This window comes from Anopheles funestus, chromosome 3RL (genome assembly GCF_943734845.2).
Source record: "Anopheles funestus chromosome 3RL, idAnoFuneDA-416_04, whole genome shotgun sequence".
Classification (NCBI taxonomy): domain Eukaryota; kingdom Metazoa; phylum Arthropoda; class Insecta; order Diptera; family Culicidae; genus Anopheles; species Anopheles funestus.
Window position 1 is genome coordinate 31,502,619 of NC_064599.1, and position 19,452 is coordinate 31,522,070.

Genomic DNA, 19,452 nt, shown 5'->3' on the forward strand with positions numbered 1-19,452 from the left:
ATGCCGGGGGGATGGAAATGTTCGTCTTGCTTTAATAACTTTCCTCGTGGGATGTTTGTTTGTACTCGGCAGGTAACGCTTGTTAATTGATCGATGCTCTGACAATTAAGGACACTTACTTAGGGCTTGTGCAGCAGGCGTAAAACCTTTCAATGATCTTCTTGTGCTTTTGATTGATTGAGGATGCGGATCGTGTTACCTACCAGCGGAGCAAATAGTACGACATGCGTGTGGAATAATTATTGTTGTGATTGTTGTGTATAGATTTTTCTGTTTTTACTGATAAATGGGATAAAAAATCCAAATATCAATTGAAGACTTCAAACGCAAAAATTTGGAAAAACGTGTTCATTTTTTTTCAACTTTAAAATTATTTTCAGTACGATTTTAATAATTCTCTTTGAGTCAAATGTGCAATATTTTGTTCTATAATTCGTTCCCAAAAGTATCTTCATAATGGCTCTACTTCCTCTATACTCTCATGTAAATTACTTATCATTGAAAAAGCTTTTGCAAAGTGAGAAAAAGATGATAATCTATTGGTGACATGTCTGGAGTATATCGATCCCAGCCTTGCTCCAACCAAATTTCCCAATGAGACGTATTTTCTTTGGCATTTTCCTGATGAACGTAAGACCTCTTTTGTTAGTAAATTCTGAGCCCTTTTGCTATTTTCTTTGCTTCAAGCGGACAGTAAAGATTGTTGTTGAAGCCTTTCTTATACCGAAAAGACTCATGATAAATGATTTCTTTTTAGTCCCACCAAATATAAAATCAACCCTTTCTGAACGATTGCAAATGCAAAGATCTCTTAAATATCAAGAATGTATATTTTATAGGTAAAATTTACTTTACGTCGTACAAAATTGTGGTTGCTTTAGTATGAGTATCGTGTGTTGGAAGGATCAGTACAAATTCTATAAAAGAATATCCTTAATTTTTTCCTAAACAATAAAATAATGCATACGTTATACCTTCTTTTTCATATGTTCCACAGATATCTAGCGTTACGTCCATGTCATTTTTGTCCGACGAAAATCTCACCTTTCACCGCTTCTCCGATGGGACCATCTCGTTCACATCGGAGCGTAAAAAATCGATGCAAAACGTGCTAGACGGTGGAGGCGGTGGTGCACCAATGATGATGGCAACCGGACCGAACACAAAACAGACCGTTCCGTCGTCGGTAGCGATCGGCGACAGTCGCACGATGAACGGTGGAGGACATAATCACACGATCGAACGTACGCGGAAACACTCCTACACGCAGGCAACGACAGATTCGTCCCCAATCTGGACGACAAATGCATCGTTCAACAACTACACAACCAACACCATCACCAACAGCAACCGACGGCATGCAGGTGGCCGGCCGCGTAGCATTGCACCCGGTGTTGATGGCACCGACGGTGAAGCCGGTAGCGGTTCGACAACGACCGCCGGCATACCGACGTTAAGCGATCTGCGCTACCTGTCCTCACCCTCGTCCAATCCGAACAACTCGAGCGTGATCCAGAACGGGTCTACCGTGAAGCTCATCTCTACCAAAGTCAGCGCCAACACCGTTGCACCGAGCGATGATCAGTCAAACAAGCAGGTAAGTCCCTTTTGTCTCCTTACACGTCTCCGTCCCAGCCAGTAGCTTCTTCGTCACAATTTGCTGCTGCACTTCGGTTACACTCCGCTTGATTCGTTACACGTGTCGGTCAGCAATTCTGTTCGGCCAAAACGATTCCAACGGTTTTCCGAAGCGACCGTGGAGATGGATGTGGTACGCTCCATCCGAATCGTTTCTGCACAAGTGACACAAGTGTATACATGTGCCAGTGCCAGTTGGGCGGTCTCCTCCCGTGCAACGGGTTCCACCCGATGCGGTTCCGCTGTGTTAGAGCGCTTGGTTGGTCATTTGTTCTGTCTGATGCGAAACTCCTCCACCGGTTTGGGCAGAAGGCGCCCGGTTCCGTTAGAGTGGCGAATCTGGACCAACCCGGTCTAGAGCATCTTTTATTCAGTAGAACTTTTTTTTTCGTTCGCCTACCCCCTCGGGTGGTCGTTTCGCGGGCATGATTGCATGACACAGGAATGGTTGAAATATTAATGTCCAGAACCCAAGGCACGGAAAGGCTGTTGTCGTAATCTTATGGTCGCTTTATTTTCTGCGCTTCCTTTGCTACGGTTACAATTTTTGGATGCGTAGATTAGAACAACGCATGGGATGGGGTGGTCAGTTTTTGGCAAGCGAGAAACAATCCCGGTTGAGAGTCATTGCAGTAACGGTCGTCACATCGGTTGATTATTACACCGTATTCTTTAGGGTTGGATTTGCTATAAATTTAGAACGTAACATCAGCGTGCAGGAGAAGGATTACGTTCTTCCGCTTTTACTAATGTAACGACGGTATTCCGTTATACGGTGCTTCTAAATAAAAGAATTTCCATTTAATTGGTGGCTAATACGCAAAAGCACTTACCGTTTTATTACGCCGAATAAATTTTTCGTTTATCTCGTTGTATCTAGCATCTTGAAGATTACTTCGATCCACTCTTGAAGAGGTTAGAAGTTTAGAAAATTTAAAACGAACTGTAATGCTTTCCACTCAAAATGATAATTATTTATTATTTATTTATTATAGCATAATTATTGGCATTATCGAATTCAAGTGGACAAGTTAAATGCATTTCTGGACTACTGTCAACTTGAACTAGAATTGCTCGATGGGGAAAATGGCAGATCTGGTAACCTTCTACATATACTAAACACTGAAAGCTTGGCATATTTCGATTTCAGATCGATTTCAGGTAGCAAAAGTTTCAAAAAGTGGGAAGTATTCCAGATCTATCTCGAAAAAAATCGAATTCAACTTGAACAGTCCTGGCTCCTGGATACCTTGAGATTTGACTCTAAAAACCCTGTAAATAAAAATTATCCTAAAATATGTACTAAGAATGTTTGTGTATTAGAACATACATGGGTTACAAGAGGCATTATTTTTGCTTCTTAAGAACTCATTTTAGAATTTTTTTCAGTTTATCACATACACAACCGAGCCGCCCCGCCTTTAATTATCAATTACAACAATTAAAATGCACTTTTTTTAAAATCGATAAAAGGATTCCCAAATTCTTTCTTTGCTTATCGTCATATCGAATGTTTAAAATCTACTTAAAGCATTACAAAAAAACAGTTTAAAAGCACACTTTTCTCAAGTTAGTGCTGAATTAGATTTATCGCGGCGGTTTCCATCAAGCTACGAACTATTACGAACCATTTAAATATCGTCTTGTGCATGTATTTTAATAATTGCACTCATCACCTTCAATCGCACACACTTCTGACGCACTGTAGCGTATCGAACCTTGACCGAAAATGGCAGTGAATAGATGAAAACCTCCCTAACAAGCGCATGAAAAGCAAATTAATAAGCTGATGTAAAGATTTTGATAATTCAACTCAAGATAATCTTTGTTTTGTTTTCTTATTTGTTCGCTAATCGTTTATAAATGTTGTACGAAATGTGTTTATTTGAAAATTTATTTTTCGTCGTGCTTTGCCGTCCAACATCTCCAGTTGTGTAGCAACAGTGGTACTTTAGCAATGTGCGAAAAGTATCAACAAAAAGCTCTGAAAATATCGACAACCGTCGTACCGCTTCGGAAGAATAGAACGTGTCTAACAGACCCGAGTCTAACGGTCGAGTGTGGCCATCGGTTGATAAGTAACAACACTACATGCTACGCGTATCGGTGCCGTGCGTGCCTAGTAGCATAACACCGTGCGAGGATTCATCGTGTCCCCAACAGGGGAGCCATAAATTCATAGAAACGCTGCTGCTGGGTTTTTTTTTCTTTATTAAGCAGCGAAACCATGCCCCATCGTAGACGACCATAATTTACGAAGGATCGCATCCAAAACACCCCGTAGAATATACGGTTGATGCATAAGCAGAAATTCTGCTCACGCTAGTTTCATCAGTGAAAACGGATGACGCTTTTCTATTTCATCAACGTATCCTAGGGCTGGGACTTTACAAAAGGTAGATGGGAGTAGCACACACAAGGGGGGGGAGTATTGGTTTTTGTGGGTTTTGGTCGACGACGGAACCAATCAAGGTTGATTGGGACGAGTTTGTACTTGGGCTTGTACACAGCTATCATATTGCACGCTCTGATTTGCGCGTTGCATAAATTATTAACAATTCCGCCTCGATCGAAACGGCTCACAGCAGAAGTAAGCTAATGAGCTGGTTGTTGGTCAATGTGAATGATGTGTTTATTAAAATGGCCCACTCACGCACTATCGGTGGGGAAATATTTGTTTTCTTGAAATCTATAGAAATTATGGAAATATTAATCAAACCTTCATCCATCCACTTTCAATTATTATTTGCCTACGCACCATCCGGTTTGGTACCAGCATATTGTGTAATGTCGTCCATGGAAAGGTGCACTCGCGTGGAAAACCGAAACCACCAACATGTGCAATGTGCACAGCGTGTGTGTGTGTGTGCATTCGAAGGTGTCAATTTACAGTATCAGTAATTTTCTGCCTCATAAAATCCACTTCAAAACTTCAAAAACCAAAGTAATGACAAGAGCAGCAAAGCAAAAATGATTTTCATGAAAAAGAGTGCAACCGTACGCGTGGGGACGGGCCAATAAAAACTGGACACCATCAGTAGCAGCATCACGATTTGAAGCCGAAAGCGAGAGTAAGTGTGCAATGAGGCGACTGTGGGAGATTTTCCACTGAACTCCGACATCAAGGGGGAGAGGGGCGCAGAGTAAGGGTGGGACTCATGGCTCATGGAACTCATGGAAACGGTGAAAAAGCAACAAAAAACAAAAAAAACAAACGCCACACCATTCATTCGCACCACGTGCCTGTTTTGTAGGCAGCATCACCCCGTTTCGTGATAATTTTCATATCTTCCACTTTCCTCGACCAATATTCCCAGGGGGGGCATAATGCGGTCTCGTGCGTTTGTTCATTTGTTAGAGTGCTGATTTGTGGCCAGAAGAAAACTTAACTCATCACGAATTCTAGGACAGAGTTGCCGCGTGTGGTTTTTGTGTAGCCATTTTTTTTTTCTTTTTTAGTTTTGGCCGGCGTTTTACTTTGTTTTTTCTTTTGCATTGTTTCTTTTTTCTTGGTTATTATTTGTGGCGCGAAATGAGGCACAGTATTTGATGATTTGTTCGTTCGCCTTCCTAACTTGCCCTATTGCCTATTCCTTATGACCTAAAGCTTTTCTGACCGCCAAGTGGAAAATGGAAAAAGGAAAAATCATCACATGAATGGATGCCACCCTCCGTATCGTTGAGGGTTGCTTTTGTTCGGTCGTGGAACCATCGGCAGGTGGTGCCAAGCAAACGCCACCTTTGCCAGTTAATCTTCCAATGTAAACATCGCATCATTAAAGATATCCGCTGGCCCGCTGATCTCCGGTGCGATCTGTGCTGCCCTTCGCTTTCTTAGTGGGTGTAATGCCCACATTGCATTACAGCCCATTACAGATGTAAATGGAAAGCGAGGGAGAGAGAGAAAATACAAATAAGGGGGTGAAAAAATGCTTAGCAAAATGTCCGCGCGATCGCTTGGGAGTTTCGTTTTTAAATGCACCTCTTGACCTATTCTGGTCAGGTGTGCTGTAAAAATAAAAACCACTTCTGATAATAATATGATCGATGCACAGATCTATACTCATACCATCAGTAGAAATAACACACAAACAACAGGTACTCGCAGTTTTGTGCGTGTTATTTTCCATTTTTTCAGTGTGAGAAATCGACATTCCACAAATAAACATGCATACTTTATGCATGTTTAGATAGTTTAACACATCAAACATACTTTCACTGGTATGAAAATGAAAAACAAAAACGTAAATACCATCGCTACAAAGCCATCTAAACGGGGGTTGTTTGTGGGTGGCTTTTTTTCTTCGCCAGTAGCCAGTGGAACACAAAGAAAAGAATTTGCTCTGCATTCCTCTCGACTCATTCCAAAGCACTGAACGCGCATCGAACTATATGGACGACGTTCTTTGATAGAGACAATGCGAGAACGACGGTGCCCGGTGTTCGTTATCTTTGTAAAAGAATTACAAACAAAGATAAATACAACCTCGAGTTCCATCATTGGTATATGCGTTCGAGTAGGAAAGATCATTTTCAACAAGCTTGTGTTTTTTTATTTCAAATTGCCGAGTAATGGAAATGTTAGAAGCAAAAAACTAGACCCCACTCAACAGATATGACTCGCTACAATTGGTTTCCCTTCGTCAGATTGGCTGCATATTTGTACTTTGATGCGGCTTTGAAGATGATAAGTGTCAATGTTATGTGATTCACTCGCCATCTTCATTCCCGTGTTATAAATAGCGAGTTTTCATTCAGTTCAGTGTTAAGAATTCGTTCGTTGCATTTGTTTTGGAAGTTTTTTTTAATGTAATTCAAGAAAATGGAAAGTTGCAACGAGGTAGCTTTGACAATAAATTACCCGACATGATGGTTCACTGGGTGATCCGGTGATCGAATGATAGAAGTGACGATCTTCACTCGTGGGATCTTAACCAAGTTTGTTTTGCTCTCCAACATGTAAAAAACCTTTCTTACGTGCTTACAACGTATAATAAGGAACATAAGGAACATAAGGAACTCTTTAAATTGTAGTATATTGTACAACTTTATTCTCCCTTATTTTTTTATAATGTTTGTCGTGTCTTTTTTTTTTAAATATAAAATTAACATTCAAGTTATCCAGTAAAAATGAGACTGAGAGCATTAAGAGCTTTTACAAAGATGCTAGAGTTCTTTACAGAGTGAGTCCTGCCGTTAAGGCCAATAGAATTAATGTCTCCAGTCCCTCACGGATACACGACTGCTGGATTAAGAAGGACGAAGAGTATGCTTTGGTTCAAGCAAATAAACGCACGCATTGCGGAGAGTTCTTTGTAGAGCAAGAATCAAAAGTCTATTACGTAGACGTAGAGTTCAACTTAAACAAACAGAGTCCTCAAAATTTCAACTATTAATACAGGACAAGCACGTAATACAGAGTTCTACAATTTCAGAAAAAAAAATACGGGCCATTTCTGGATTCTTTTCAAAAACCCAATATTTGTATAAACTCTTAGACGTGACGAATGTGTTAGTTGGGAAAGCTTTACTATAGAATCAATTTCAGAATGCTCAGGATTAAAGGAAAGATCCTATATATAAGCCGTACATGTGCCACTTGAAAAGATTCCAGAATTGGTTCGCTACTTAGATAGTATATTCAACATTCAATTCTGCCCTACAAACGCTTCACGGTTTTGACCTACACCAAGGATCGTCTAGAATTTCTCACGGGAGAGTATCCTCAGTATCTAGGCAATCCAACACCAACTCAATTCTATTTCAGTTTCTTCCTGAACAGACATGTGACATGGGCAGGGTCCTTCTAATGACATGATCATTGCCTGGCATGTCTAATTCGCCGTATGATAGTGAGTTCATACTACAGGTCGTAGCCTCGTCCATAGTCTTTCCACATATACGAGACCAAAAAGCCTTCCGGTTTTGAGCATTATCATTAATCAGTTTTGATCGGCTTCCAGAGCTTGAGCTTTGGTCTCAAACGCAAAGTACTGGGGCTATATAGAGGTTCTATGAATCCCCAGCTTCAACTGTCGCAACAGATGTTTTGACTCAAAGTTCAAACTCATATCTCATTTATAGCGTCCTCAAAAAATTGTACTATAAATGTCAAAATTTTAACACTAAAATTTTCAACCAACATGTTCCTTCTCTTTGTTACATCCGATCCGAGACTTCACATGTATGTAACTCACCCACTACGTACGACCTTATTGCTCATCGTCATCATTCCTATCAACCGACAATGTGTCGATTGTATCACATCTTAACAGCGGACTCATTTGTTCCTCCCCAAAAGCCGCCAAACATACCGTAAAAGCGGAAGTTTTTTTTTTGTGTCGTGGTTGTTTCGTGTTTGGTTTTTATTTTGTTTGCAAACTCTTCCATTTTTTTGTTGAGCCGCTTGTTGCGTGCACTCTCGCGTACGTCACTGTGGTATTACCCGGTAATGCTTTTCTGCAGACACGAGTGGGTGGGTGAGAAAAATTGGAACGATAGTGATGCGCTTGCATTGATTACAGCCTCACCATAGCCATTAGTGGCCACTTTCTTGCGCGTCAAGATTATTGGTTTCAATTGATTCACCAGATCGATTGGTGGTACGATCGATATCACCGCATCCATTACAACACGAAATGATGCCAAGCCGTGCTATGATGCTGGGACATGCGGCAAGAGAGATGATTAGAAGCGAATCGAGACCGAAATAAAAAAAAACGCAAATGATGTTGACCGTACTGCACGAATTGGCAATATGTACAAAGGCATCAAGGAGATCGTTGAGTGATTGCAATCATGTGATCATGGCTCACTTCTTACTTCTATGTAGTGGGTGCGTGGGCTTCACTTTCCTTCCATACTTGAGCTTCATTATTTGAATTCCCATATCCCCCCCCCCCCCCCCTGCGCGCTGTTATTACCAGGCTCTTACGCATATCGATCGAACCACGCGTCCACACATTACACATTACACCAATTGGAAGAAAGACAGAAAAAAAGACTAAACCACAACACCGATGTGTATTGCATTTTGCCCGGGAGCTTCATATTGTTGTTGTGGTGCTTACACACAAACGTCTCCCCCAGCGGTCATCTCAGTTTTTCATCATCACACAATGAGGCAACATTATATGCTGCTGCTGGTAGTACGCGCGCTTTGAATTGTTTCATTTGGTTTCGGTGGCCACCCCACCCCGGTGCTGGCGGCACCGGGTTTGTTTTCATTATCCTCCTGTTTCTCCCCTTCCCCTGGGCGGGTTGTCAAATGGGGGTAGGCTCGAGGAAATATGAGCCCACACGCTGACTTTACTTAGCGTTCTGTTTTTTTCTCACCACATTTCCTCACTTTCTATGGCTTTTCGAGTGTGAGTGCACGGCACAGGCGCCAAAGGTGGGCAAAAACGGATGGTTTCGGTGCTATTGCGCGCATTTACATTTGCTAGAAAGCCAATGCTGCTTCTGGTGCCCCCTAATGCGCCGGTAGCTATCGGTTATGATTTTGGTCTAGTTTGATTGATGGTAAAATTGGACAACCTCGTTTCCTGGTGCGAGAAGCTGTTGGTTGCTTTTGCTTTGTTTTTTTTATTTGATGAGATGAAACCCCAAGCCACGCCAAAGCTCGTCACTTCAGCGATTGGTGTTGTTGCGAACATGCTCGCTTTGGATCGATTTTTATTGGACGTGACATGTAATCGATGTGACATCTGACAAATAACCTTTTGACTAGATGCTTTTTCGATGATTCGACTCAACGTGTTCATTTTGATTTTTTTAATGTTTTATTTTAATCAATAATATCATACCATGTCCCCCCAAAAAGTCTACCAAATATGAGTTTCATAACAGTGAACTTTGTGTGTGTGTTTTCACTTGAAACGGATCCAAAAGAAAGTTGCTACATTGATTGATGATATTTTTCACATTCCCTTCGCCCACATGCAAGAAATTTTTTTTTATTTTCTTGGAATGATTTCAAAAATGCCGTCTAGCCGTTATCCGTTGTTTGCCTTTCTTCCATTATGTACCAATCGTCGTCTATCGCCCACATATACATTTTATGTTTGTTGCAATGCCAACAAAATGATATTTGGCGATATAGAAACGAATCATCGCATCGGATATTTTTTGAAGCGAAAATATATCCCAAGAATCAATAATCACACCAACCAAATCGCCCACAAGGAAAATGAGGACATACACACACGTAGTCATCTCTCCAAAACCGTTGCAACCGGCGCGAGCAAAGCAAAACTTTTTATTGAACGCAAATCCTCATCTAAATCTGACATCCTTTTTTTGCTTCGCGCCATTTTTCTCCCCAACCATCCCCATGGGAATGTTTCAGTTTTATTGCGTCTAAACTCTGTGAAAAATCTCCACTTCGGTTTTTGGGTGGAGTAGGAAAAGTTTTTTTTCGCGTTAAACAAATTAATAATGGGATTGGAATATGCTTTTACGGAATTCTCGATTGAGACGTCTTTTTTTCCAGGTAAATGGTGGTGCTTGACGCTGATAAGCTCAATTCGGCCGTAAAACTGAAACCGAGTTGATTGCAAATGAGAATTATTTCCAGGATGTTGGTGGTACATTAGCTTGTACTTTTTGTTTTTTTTTAGAATGTTTGTTAATATTTAAATTGGGAATTTTGCTCAACAAATTTTCGTGGTAATTCATTGATTCGTAACGATCTCGAGTTTGGGATAAAATATTAAATTGTGGATTTTAATTATTTCCCCTTCGGTATATTAGGTTCAGATATATTTTATTCTACTAAAATGTTCGATAAAATTAGCAAAGCATATTCTTGCAAATTTCCTCAGAATGTCATTAAATTAACCCTCACTGAACGTATTGCTCATTACCACCATTCGCTAAGTACGTCGCCGGTGATTACCTGTCCCCATTGGATGCTCAGGTTTATTTTCAATTAGGTAATTACTTATGGCTTTTACGTGCTGTTTGTTGCCTTTTCGAACAAAACCACACCAACCACCAACCCAAACAGGAATGGTATGCGCTTTTGATAATGGAAAAGACCAGAGACCGAAGACCCTTTGCGAAGACACTGCGCGAGCAACAACGCAATTAAGTTTATTTGCATTGGGAAGTGATAAAGCATATGTACGTCTTTGATCGCGATCAAACGAAGATGCCATTACCTGTTGGGCATCGTGTTGTGTGCTTAGGTTCGGCATGATGTCATGAAAGAATCAGCATCAAAGCGCAATTAATATCCCCCTCAAGGTACCGAATCAGGACGAACAAATCGAACCTGGTTCCTGGTACGCAAACATGACGTCATTATGGCAAAACACACCGAAGCACACCGAAGGGGTCATTAAAGGGTCGTTCCGATAAAAATGATTTATCATGCTTCTCGACCGAAGTGTGGAGAAGCGACACCAAAACAACGTCTGCTCAAAGTCACGATCAGAGCCTCGTACCAAATGGAGTTGAACGTTGCCTCAGATAAAACCAAAAAAAACCGATGAGTTCATTCATGCAACGGATGAAAACGCAAATCCGCACTGATGCGTCGTTTTCTTCCGAAACGAAGCAGCCAACATCACGACCGATGCGAGTCAGCCGGGTCAGCGTTACGTCACGATGTCCGGTTTGGAAAACAGGAATTTTTGGACCCGCTGACTCTTAATTCCGAGAAGCGCGCGGACCACGTAATGTGGTGAGCATCGGTTTTTTTTCTTTTTTAATGGGCTATTTTGTTTTGAAATGGGCGATGAAAATAAGGCGTCGCGAATCGACACAAAATCAAAACAAACCGGGACTTCGGATCTCCGGCGTGCTTTTGTGTGTATCCGAGAAAATGATGTTGATGTCAAGGATATCTGGAAGTGTTTTATGTGTCTGCAGGTGGGTTTCTTTTTTTCTCAAGCTTATGCTAGAGAGATGCTGTGAAGGATAATTTTTTTGTAAATATATGATTTTGATAGACAAGTTTTTGGAGATAAAATAAACCGATAGAAAAGCCTTGATGCATAAATAATTGTTTATCCTGAAATTAGCTATTAAAGGGTATATGTTATGAAGTATATGAAGTCAAGGAAAGCCAGTAATGGCAGGCCAAGACCTCTTAAGGTTAAAGTGCCACATAGAGCTGTTAAATTTACATTAATTTATTGATCTTTGCAGTCGATGGACCGAGTGGACCGGTTCACAATTTGAGGAAATGACCATTTAGCGGAGAAAACAAAAAATATATTTGATAATTTAAAAAATCATCTGCAAACTTGGAAAATTTTTGTTTTGATTGCATACTTTTGGGCCTGTTTTCGAGATGTACGCCTAAAGTATGCAATACTCGAGGCTATGCGTTTCGTGCATCGTAGCTAGCTGAGTTACGCCTAAATGTATGCAATAATGATGCAAAAGCGTGTGTATCTTTAGTTGGAAATTTTAACAACCAGATGGAGCTAGCAAAGCCTGAAGTATTTTTTAATTTCTTTTTACTGTACAAACTTTTCAAAACAGCACCTTAATGATTATTATTTTCTGATAATTTAGAAATAAATTCGATAGAATAAATTTTAAGTTTAAGAGGAAAATTGTTCATAAATCTTAACGCCGAACGCAATAAAGGGTTTAAAGACTTTTTTCAAACTCTGTTCTACTACTGCTCTTTTAAAATAGAAAAAAAACACATTCCTCTACTCTTCAGCGCAAATATTCTTATTCTAAACTGACATGTTGGGTATGCAAATTGAGAGCAAAAACAAACATATTGCACTTCCGGCACGATCGCAAACGTTCGCTTACGAGAATTCTTTAACCACGACGAATGTTATCATTTTAATAGTACATCTGCCTTCGGATCTTATTTCCCCTCTTTCGTTGTCAGGGGGAGAAAGAAAAAACTGTTACCACCTCTTCATTCTAACAAGTAACGAAAGATGAAACCAAGGCGAGAAAGAGTACAGAAAGAAAAAAAACACACACACCAACCAGTAGAAATGGGTCAATGTAATTTCAACCCGCCAAACCAGCTTACAATACTATTCCACCCCCGGGGGACGAAAAGGACCGAGACTGGCAGACATTCTTGGTCGAGATTCATCAGACTTCAGCTCCGGGATATGTTCTACTAGTTCTTTTTAATGATTCTAGTTACGCTCGCTTCATTATCGTACCATCTTTGAGTTTTTTCACGCAACCCCTTCCTCGCCCCGGACGTCGTCTAGGTCAAACCTGGACGAATGGGGAAAACTGTAATAAAAGATAGAAGAAAAACAAAACCAGAAAACACCACACAGGATAATTACGATTTAATGGGCATCCGAAGCGCATCGTGGAATAGAAGTTTTCCCTGCGGGCAGTTTTTCCCATTCCCTAGTGCCAGGGTGAGTTTTTTAACTGGATTCTTCAAATTACAATCATTAGGAAGAGAGAACAAAATGATAACGATTTTTCTTACCCAAAATGTTATGATTTACATTCGTGCAACGCCGCTGATGGTGATCACATGTTGCATTTTTACCAGAATGGGACTGATCTGATAAACGTTAATTCTTGTCCATTTTATATACATTGAGAAAGTTTTGATTTTTTAAAAGACACTAAATTAACAGCAACCAATTAGTGTCATCTTGCTTTTAGTGTGCTGTTTGCTTAACGTTTTGGTTTTCCATTTTAATCTTACACAAACTGTTTTCCCCCGGATATGCTAATCGTCCATTATGCGGTGACATCTTTGTCGCATTACCAGAAAAAACACACCTGTCGTGGTTTGATTTATTTTATCTGCCATAATAGCATCTCGAATATTTATCTTTTGTAACTGAGCCCCCCATTTTTTTGTTCCACTATCACTTATATAATAAGCTTTATTTAAAGGGTGTTAAAACATCTTTTATGCATTATCCCAAACACTTTAAAATAAACCACAAAAAAGGAACTTGTTCTTCACACAATGAAATGTGTGGCCAATGTGTCAGACTGCTTTGTAATCGCTCCCGTTCCGGCGTTAGGCGATAAAATTTGTTGAAACGGCACTGCTTGTCAGTCACGGTTAATCGATGTATCGTGAACCACTTTAGCGTACCGAAAAACCAACAACACACCAAGTTGCGAGAAGGATGTACCAATGGTTGTGGTGCCTTCCATTGTTGTACTACCCACCTTTTGCTTTCCAACTGCTGTCGATGGTGCACCCAAAAATTGCATTAGCCCCAAAAAGCAGCTTAGCTACGATTTGCCGACTTCAAGCTTAAACTCCAAGCTTCAACTTCAAAGCCCCAAACAAAACGGTTTAGTTCAAATGTTGCCAAACGCGTCAGACCAAGGCGCAGAGATGGTGCAAACCAATCACAACCATAACACGCTCGAATGGTCCGTTCGATTGCGTCCGTTTGACTTTTGCTTTCTTTCAATGTTCAACGTTTTACCCAATTTCTTACTCTCGCTCGATGCTTCATTATCAACATGCAGCTAGAAATAAAAACAAAAGCATAAAAGAAGGCTACCCAAAATGGTAAAAAAACGTACCTAGTTCCTGTATTTTTCTTGCATTTTTCTACGCGTGTCTCGCATCTTCTCGTGACTTCCCCACTTTAGTGGAAAAATCATTTCACTGTCGATTGTTTCGCAAATGGGTAGAAAATGTGGCGTTTTCTAAATTAAATTAAAGGCTTCACTTTTTCTTGCTGTCTGTTCAATGCGGTTAAACAACTTTACCTCCCCAACTGTCCGGAAACCTCCCTTATTTCTTTCTTTGATGCAATTATTGCTTTATAATAATGTTTCATTTTCACCCTTAATCTTAATCATTCGCACGCAACATAATAAAGTGTTGCGAGCAGGAAGGGGATGGGAGAGGAAGGGAAGAAGGGAAATGTGTATGTGTGAGGGTGGCAGTGCCAATGAACAAAAGGTGAAGAATAGAAATTGCCGATCGTCACAAACATGGATCCTCAAAACAGACGATCTGTTAAGTTGTAAGTGTAATAGATAGTGCAAATTTAATTTTAAAATTATACGTTAAATAGATAGCAAACAAATTTTGTTAATAAAATTGTTTCACCAAACAAAAGGGAAATATTTCTCACACGAAATGAAGCTTCGCTTTGAATCTCGTTATGCTCAATACATTGTGCCACGAATTATTAAACCACTTTTTCTTAAACCAAGCTACCAACAACCTGTCGTGTGGCGCATATGGAACACAGCTGCAGTCACCATTAAACATCTCGTGAGATAATTGAGTTACTTACAATCCAGCCTGAGCATGCACCATCGAGTCGAAACGAGCGCCCACAGATGGAATTTAATATGGTTTCTGCCTTGCACTTGACTCCTTCCCGGACACACGTGGGAGTTTCATGTCGCCCGAGCATCATGAATGCAGGAGGGAGAAACTCTTGCCCATGCGCTTCATTCTCACACCCACCTGGAGCAGTGACGGTTTTGGTAGAAGATAGAAGATTCAAAAAGACCTGTACACAGGCAGCTGCAATAAGCCGCCGAATGACCTCTTTCACCACCGAGACATACATTCAATGGCTTCGTACGTACGAACAAGTGAAACTGCATCTCATAAACCAATAAAAGTGGTATTAATCGTGGGATTCGGGACACGCGCGGAGAAGTTTGGTGTCATCTTTTCCGCATGCCACCAGACGATGGCTTATTCAACTGTGGTATGGTGAAGGGCTGCGTCCTTCACCGACACCCTAGAGGCAGGGAAAGGGGGACCCATCAAGCGCTTGGTAAGCTTTTTTAATGCGGCACCACCAAACCGAACGCTTCGTATCGTCACCTAATGGTTAGATTATACAAATTTTTCTACATCCTCCAAAATTTGAGCGAGGATAAACGACACCAAATGGGAGAAAGTTGTTCAATCTAATAACCCCCACGGTTTTACGAAAGATTCGATTGAGTTTTGTTTGGGTTTTTGTTTGTTTGTTTCTTGCCTTGTCTCTGTGGGCCACAAGGCCACTGTTAGGCTTTTAAACCTTTTATTTCTGTTTCCTGTTTCGAATGACTGCGAATGGTGGCGCTGTGCAACTTCAAATGTTCCTAAAACCATCAAGCAGGAAGTTATGTTACGACATCAACATCTGGTGGTTGGAATGCGTTGACAAAAATCAACACCGACGTGGATGCTTGCTGATGATATAATTTGACCAGGGGAATTGGAGAAAAATATTACCCTGCCCATGACATAAGAGCTAACACTTAATAAAATAAATAAAATAAATAAAATAAATAAAATAAATAAAATAAATAAAATAAATAAAATAAATAAAATAAATAAAATAAATAAAATAAATAAAATAAATAAAATAAATAAAATAAATAAAATAAACAAAATAAATAAAATAAATAAAATAAAGAATTAAATTAATTAATATTAATTAATAATTATATTAAACAAATAAAATAATCAAATAACGAATAAATTAAACAAATAAAATAAATTAAATAAACTAAATAAATAAAATAAAATAAACAAAGTAATGAACTAAATTTCGTAGTGTAAGAATAAGTTGTTTGTAAATGAGCACACTCAGTGTTTCTCGATTTAATTAGCAACAATGCACCAGCATGAAACGATGTTTCACATTCGCACCGGTTTCGTTAGCTAGTGTTTTACCTTCCCGCAACAGCTTTTACAGCTAAACAATTCTTTGGACACATCAACACGGTCAGAATCTTGTTCTGCACATACCCAACCAATAACTGTGCATTTGAAGGCATTAACGATTTACCAACGCATCGCTAATTGCGGTATGGCCGACTCGCGAGCAGACACGAAAACACACACTCACACCCCAACGAACCCCTATTGGCACAGGGTGCATCCATTGTGCACACCTTCAATCGCGAATCGTTATCATATATCGCGCACGAGAAGGAAAGGTATCGTAATGGCCATACATCCACAAACACGCACTACACTGACTCATACGTTGTTGGTTCATGCGTATGTATCGAAGCAGAAATATGTACGAAACGGTCGGCTTTACAGGGAATCAAGCTCCCAGCGATCACTGTTGTCCGGCAGAATGCAACACTCAATGGAACACGTGGGTTGAGTGATAGATATTGAGAGGAATGCGTCGGAGGAATTGCCAACCCATGATGTCTGCCCACGGATGAAGGCGTTGAAATAGAATACTTTAATGGGGGGAACATTTGATGCGCTATTGTTACGTAGCTGAAAGCGTTGGTGTATAGTACATTAAAAGGCTTTTTGGTTTTGTTCGCAACGAAATTGACCATAGCTATGGGCGTAGATATTTGTCAGCTTACAGCGAGTCACCCATCGAGCGACTCGATGGTATAGCGAATAACGTTAACAGTTCTCACACGACAGCACCGGCATGGAATCCCAGCAGAGAACTTTTTCGATCTACGCAAACTCTAGTTCAAGAAGACACCTCTTAAGGAGATCATTATAAATTATTATTAGTCTTATAAATTACTACTAGTTGTAAATTATTGTCTTTCAAATTACAAGCATTTTAAGTAAATTTTGTTAAAATTTTAAGTTTATCTAAAATCTTTCTAAACTCAAAACAAAAAGGGAAGAAAATAACACATTTATCTTACGAACGCATTACGATCACTGTCTATTTTTATTTCCCCTCATTGTACAATTAACGCCCCAATACTTTGTCTCATTATCCCACTCATTTTCAATTAGGCAAATCACAACATTAAAAAAGGAAAATAGAATTAAATCATTCATGTGCACCACACCCACCGAAACATAGGAGTTGTCTGAAAGGGAACGGCACGGGGATAGCGGGGGACGAGCCACCACCATCTCTCGCAAAACATAAACACCTTTAATTGTGGTAAATCCATCCAGCAAGTCATCAGTAAGCGAAATATGCGGCCGGAAGCTTGCGAAATATTGCGCGTGTATATTGCGCCGCGGCCCGTACAACCATTCCCGGGACAGCAGAGTGCCATGAAAGTAAGGGAAGGAAAAGCGAGAAAAACACACACCAACACCAAACACAATAAACGCATCCAAACCTGACCCACTTAATATGCTTGGGAAAAGAAGGGGTTTTTGCACCTACTTTTTTTTCGTTGCTGTTGTTGTTGATTTCCCTTTCCAAGCTTGTTGTTGTTGGTTTTGTTTTTCTTTTTTCCTTTTCTTTCTATTTTCTCCAAAAACCATTCTTTTCTTTGTTTTTCCCTAAAAATGCGACAGATTTGTGAAGAAAGGTTGAAGGTTTTGCGATCTGTCAACGATCGTTTGCTCGTTTTACTTAGCTTTATTTTTTTGTTGTTGGTTAAAGTTTCAGTCGTTTGTTGAAGCATTGTCACTGATCTTGTTCGAGATTTGTGCGTCTTGTAAGCCATGTGACAGGTCGATCGACAAAGTGCGTGTGTCATGAAGCGTGAAAGTCAACCGCTTGATGTTTATGAGCATTGGGAATTTGTCTTTTTTTTGTTGTTGCTCTTTCCACCGTCGAAGCAATCAGGCACGTCTGGTTGTGCGTAGCTTAGCAACTGTTGCACGGGTGAGGAGATATTCAAAAAATGCTGAGCTTTGCTATCACTCCATATTACACTCTCTCTCCGGGAGGTGTGCGCCCTCTCTCTATCTCTCATTCTTTTGTTTGCGAGAGCGAAGATGTAAATGCATTCTCACCACACCACCTCCTTTCCCAAAAGTGCAATGGAAAACGCGGCTGATTGCAAGCAAGTTTGTGCTTCGATGGAAGGAATGGTGGATTATTCTTTTGCGTGTATCAGAGCTTGTTGCTTCTCTTTGTAAGAGCGCTTTCATTCAACTGGCCGATGGTGGGAAGGGAGGACGGGAATGGGTGCAGGAAGTGGGCTTTAGCCTTCTCGTGTTTCTTGGCGTGCGCCCGTACTCCGTGACCACACCGGCACCACGACAACCAACCGAACAAGCAAAAACCGAGCGCCATTCGGTGCCTGTTGGCCGGTCTGTTGGTTCAGTTTTCTCTCGCAAGCGGATGGTGCAGCATCGTATCTACCGCTGCTGTTGTTGCCTTTGTTTTTTTCGGGGCCATTTTTCGGCGACAGTTTGCACTGATGGCCGGTCGTTAAGTAGTGCTGCTGCTGCAGGCCACACAAATCGGGCGGAACAGTGGGATTGAGCAAAAGTTGAACAAAATAAAAGTGTGCCCAAGGAAACTGGTTCAAGGTTTTTGGAAATTTTTATTTTCCACCAAACCGTTCTGCATGCGGCGGGCAGCAAGAAGCAGACCTCCGGAATGGATTTGCGGTAAAATAATAAGTGCAGTGCATTACACCGACATTTACGTGATCGAAAAGAATACGCCACGGTTTGTGGTTTTGTAAAGGTGTGGTGACGCGGTTCGTGTCCTGCCCAGATCGTTTCTTCAATTTGCCGCATGGGCTTTATTGTGTTAAATTTTAAAGTTGTGTGCGTGTGTGTGTGTGTGTGTGAGGGAGAAAACATAACAAGAAAAAATGGAAAATGCCAATGCCGTAAAGGTCATATTCGATCCTTGAGCTGGTAGCGCGACGATTGTCGACGATCGATGATTGCAGAAAACTGCAGCAAGTGCATTTTTACATTCACCTCAGCAAAGTGGTTTCTTCCAGTGTGTGTTGTGCTTGCTTTTTTTTGCTGTTTTATCCAAAGTGAATATCGGTTATAAAATGAGTTAATATCGGATAATGTGTTTTTTTGCTTCTTCCACAATCGTTTCTTACTCTTCGATCCATTACTCGTGTGGGGTCCAAAAGTGAATATAAAAAAAAAACACAAACCTATTGTTATGGTAACCATGCCGACAGAGGATCTGTTTAACCACCACCAATCATTTTACCACGTGCAACCGA

General features: G+C 40.6%; 1 protein-coding gene across 8 annotated transcripts in view; it reads left to right on the plus strand.

Moving 5' to 3' along the window:
* Positions 1-19,452, plus strand: part of LOC125770935 (sodium- and chloride-dependent neutral and basic amino acid transporter B(0+)) — a 50,155-nt gene that overhangs the window by 20,694 nt on the left and 10,009 nt on the right. For 7 of the 8 annotated variants that reach the window (XM_049441029.1, XM_049441033.1, XM_049441028.1 and 4 more), the window contains one exon: positions 998-1,597. In XM_049441029.1, the coding sequence (XP_049296986.1) occupies positions 998-1,597 (600 nt within the window). Of the gene's footprint in view, positions 1-997; positions 1,598-16,101; positions 18,869-19,452 lie in introns of those variants that run through there. The other variant, XM_049441035.1, reaches the window with a different exon arrangement.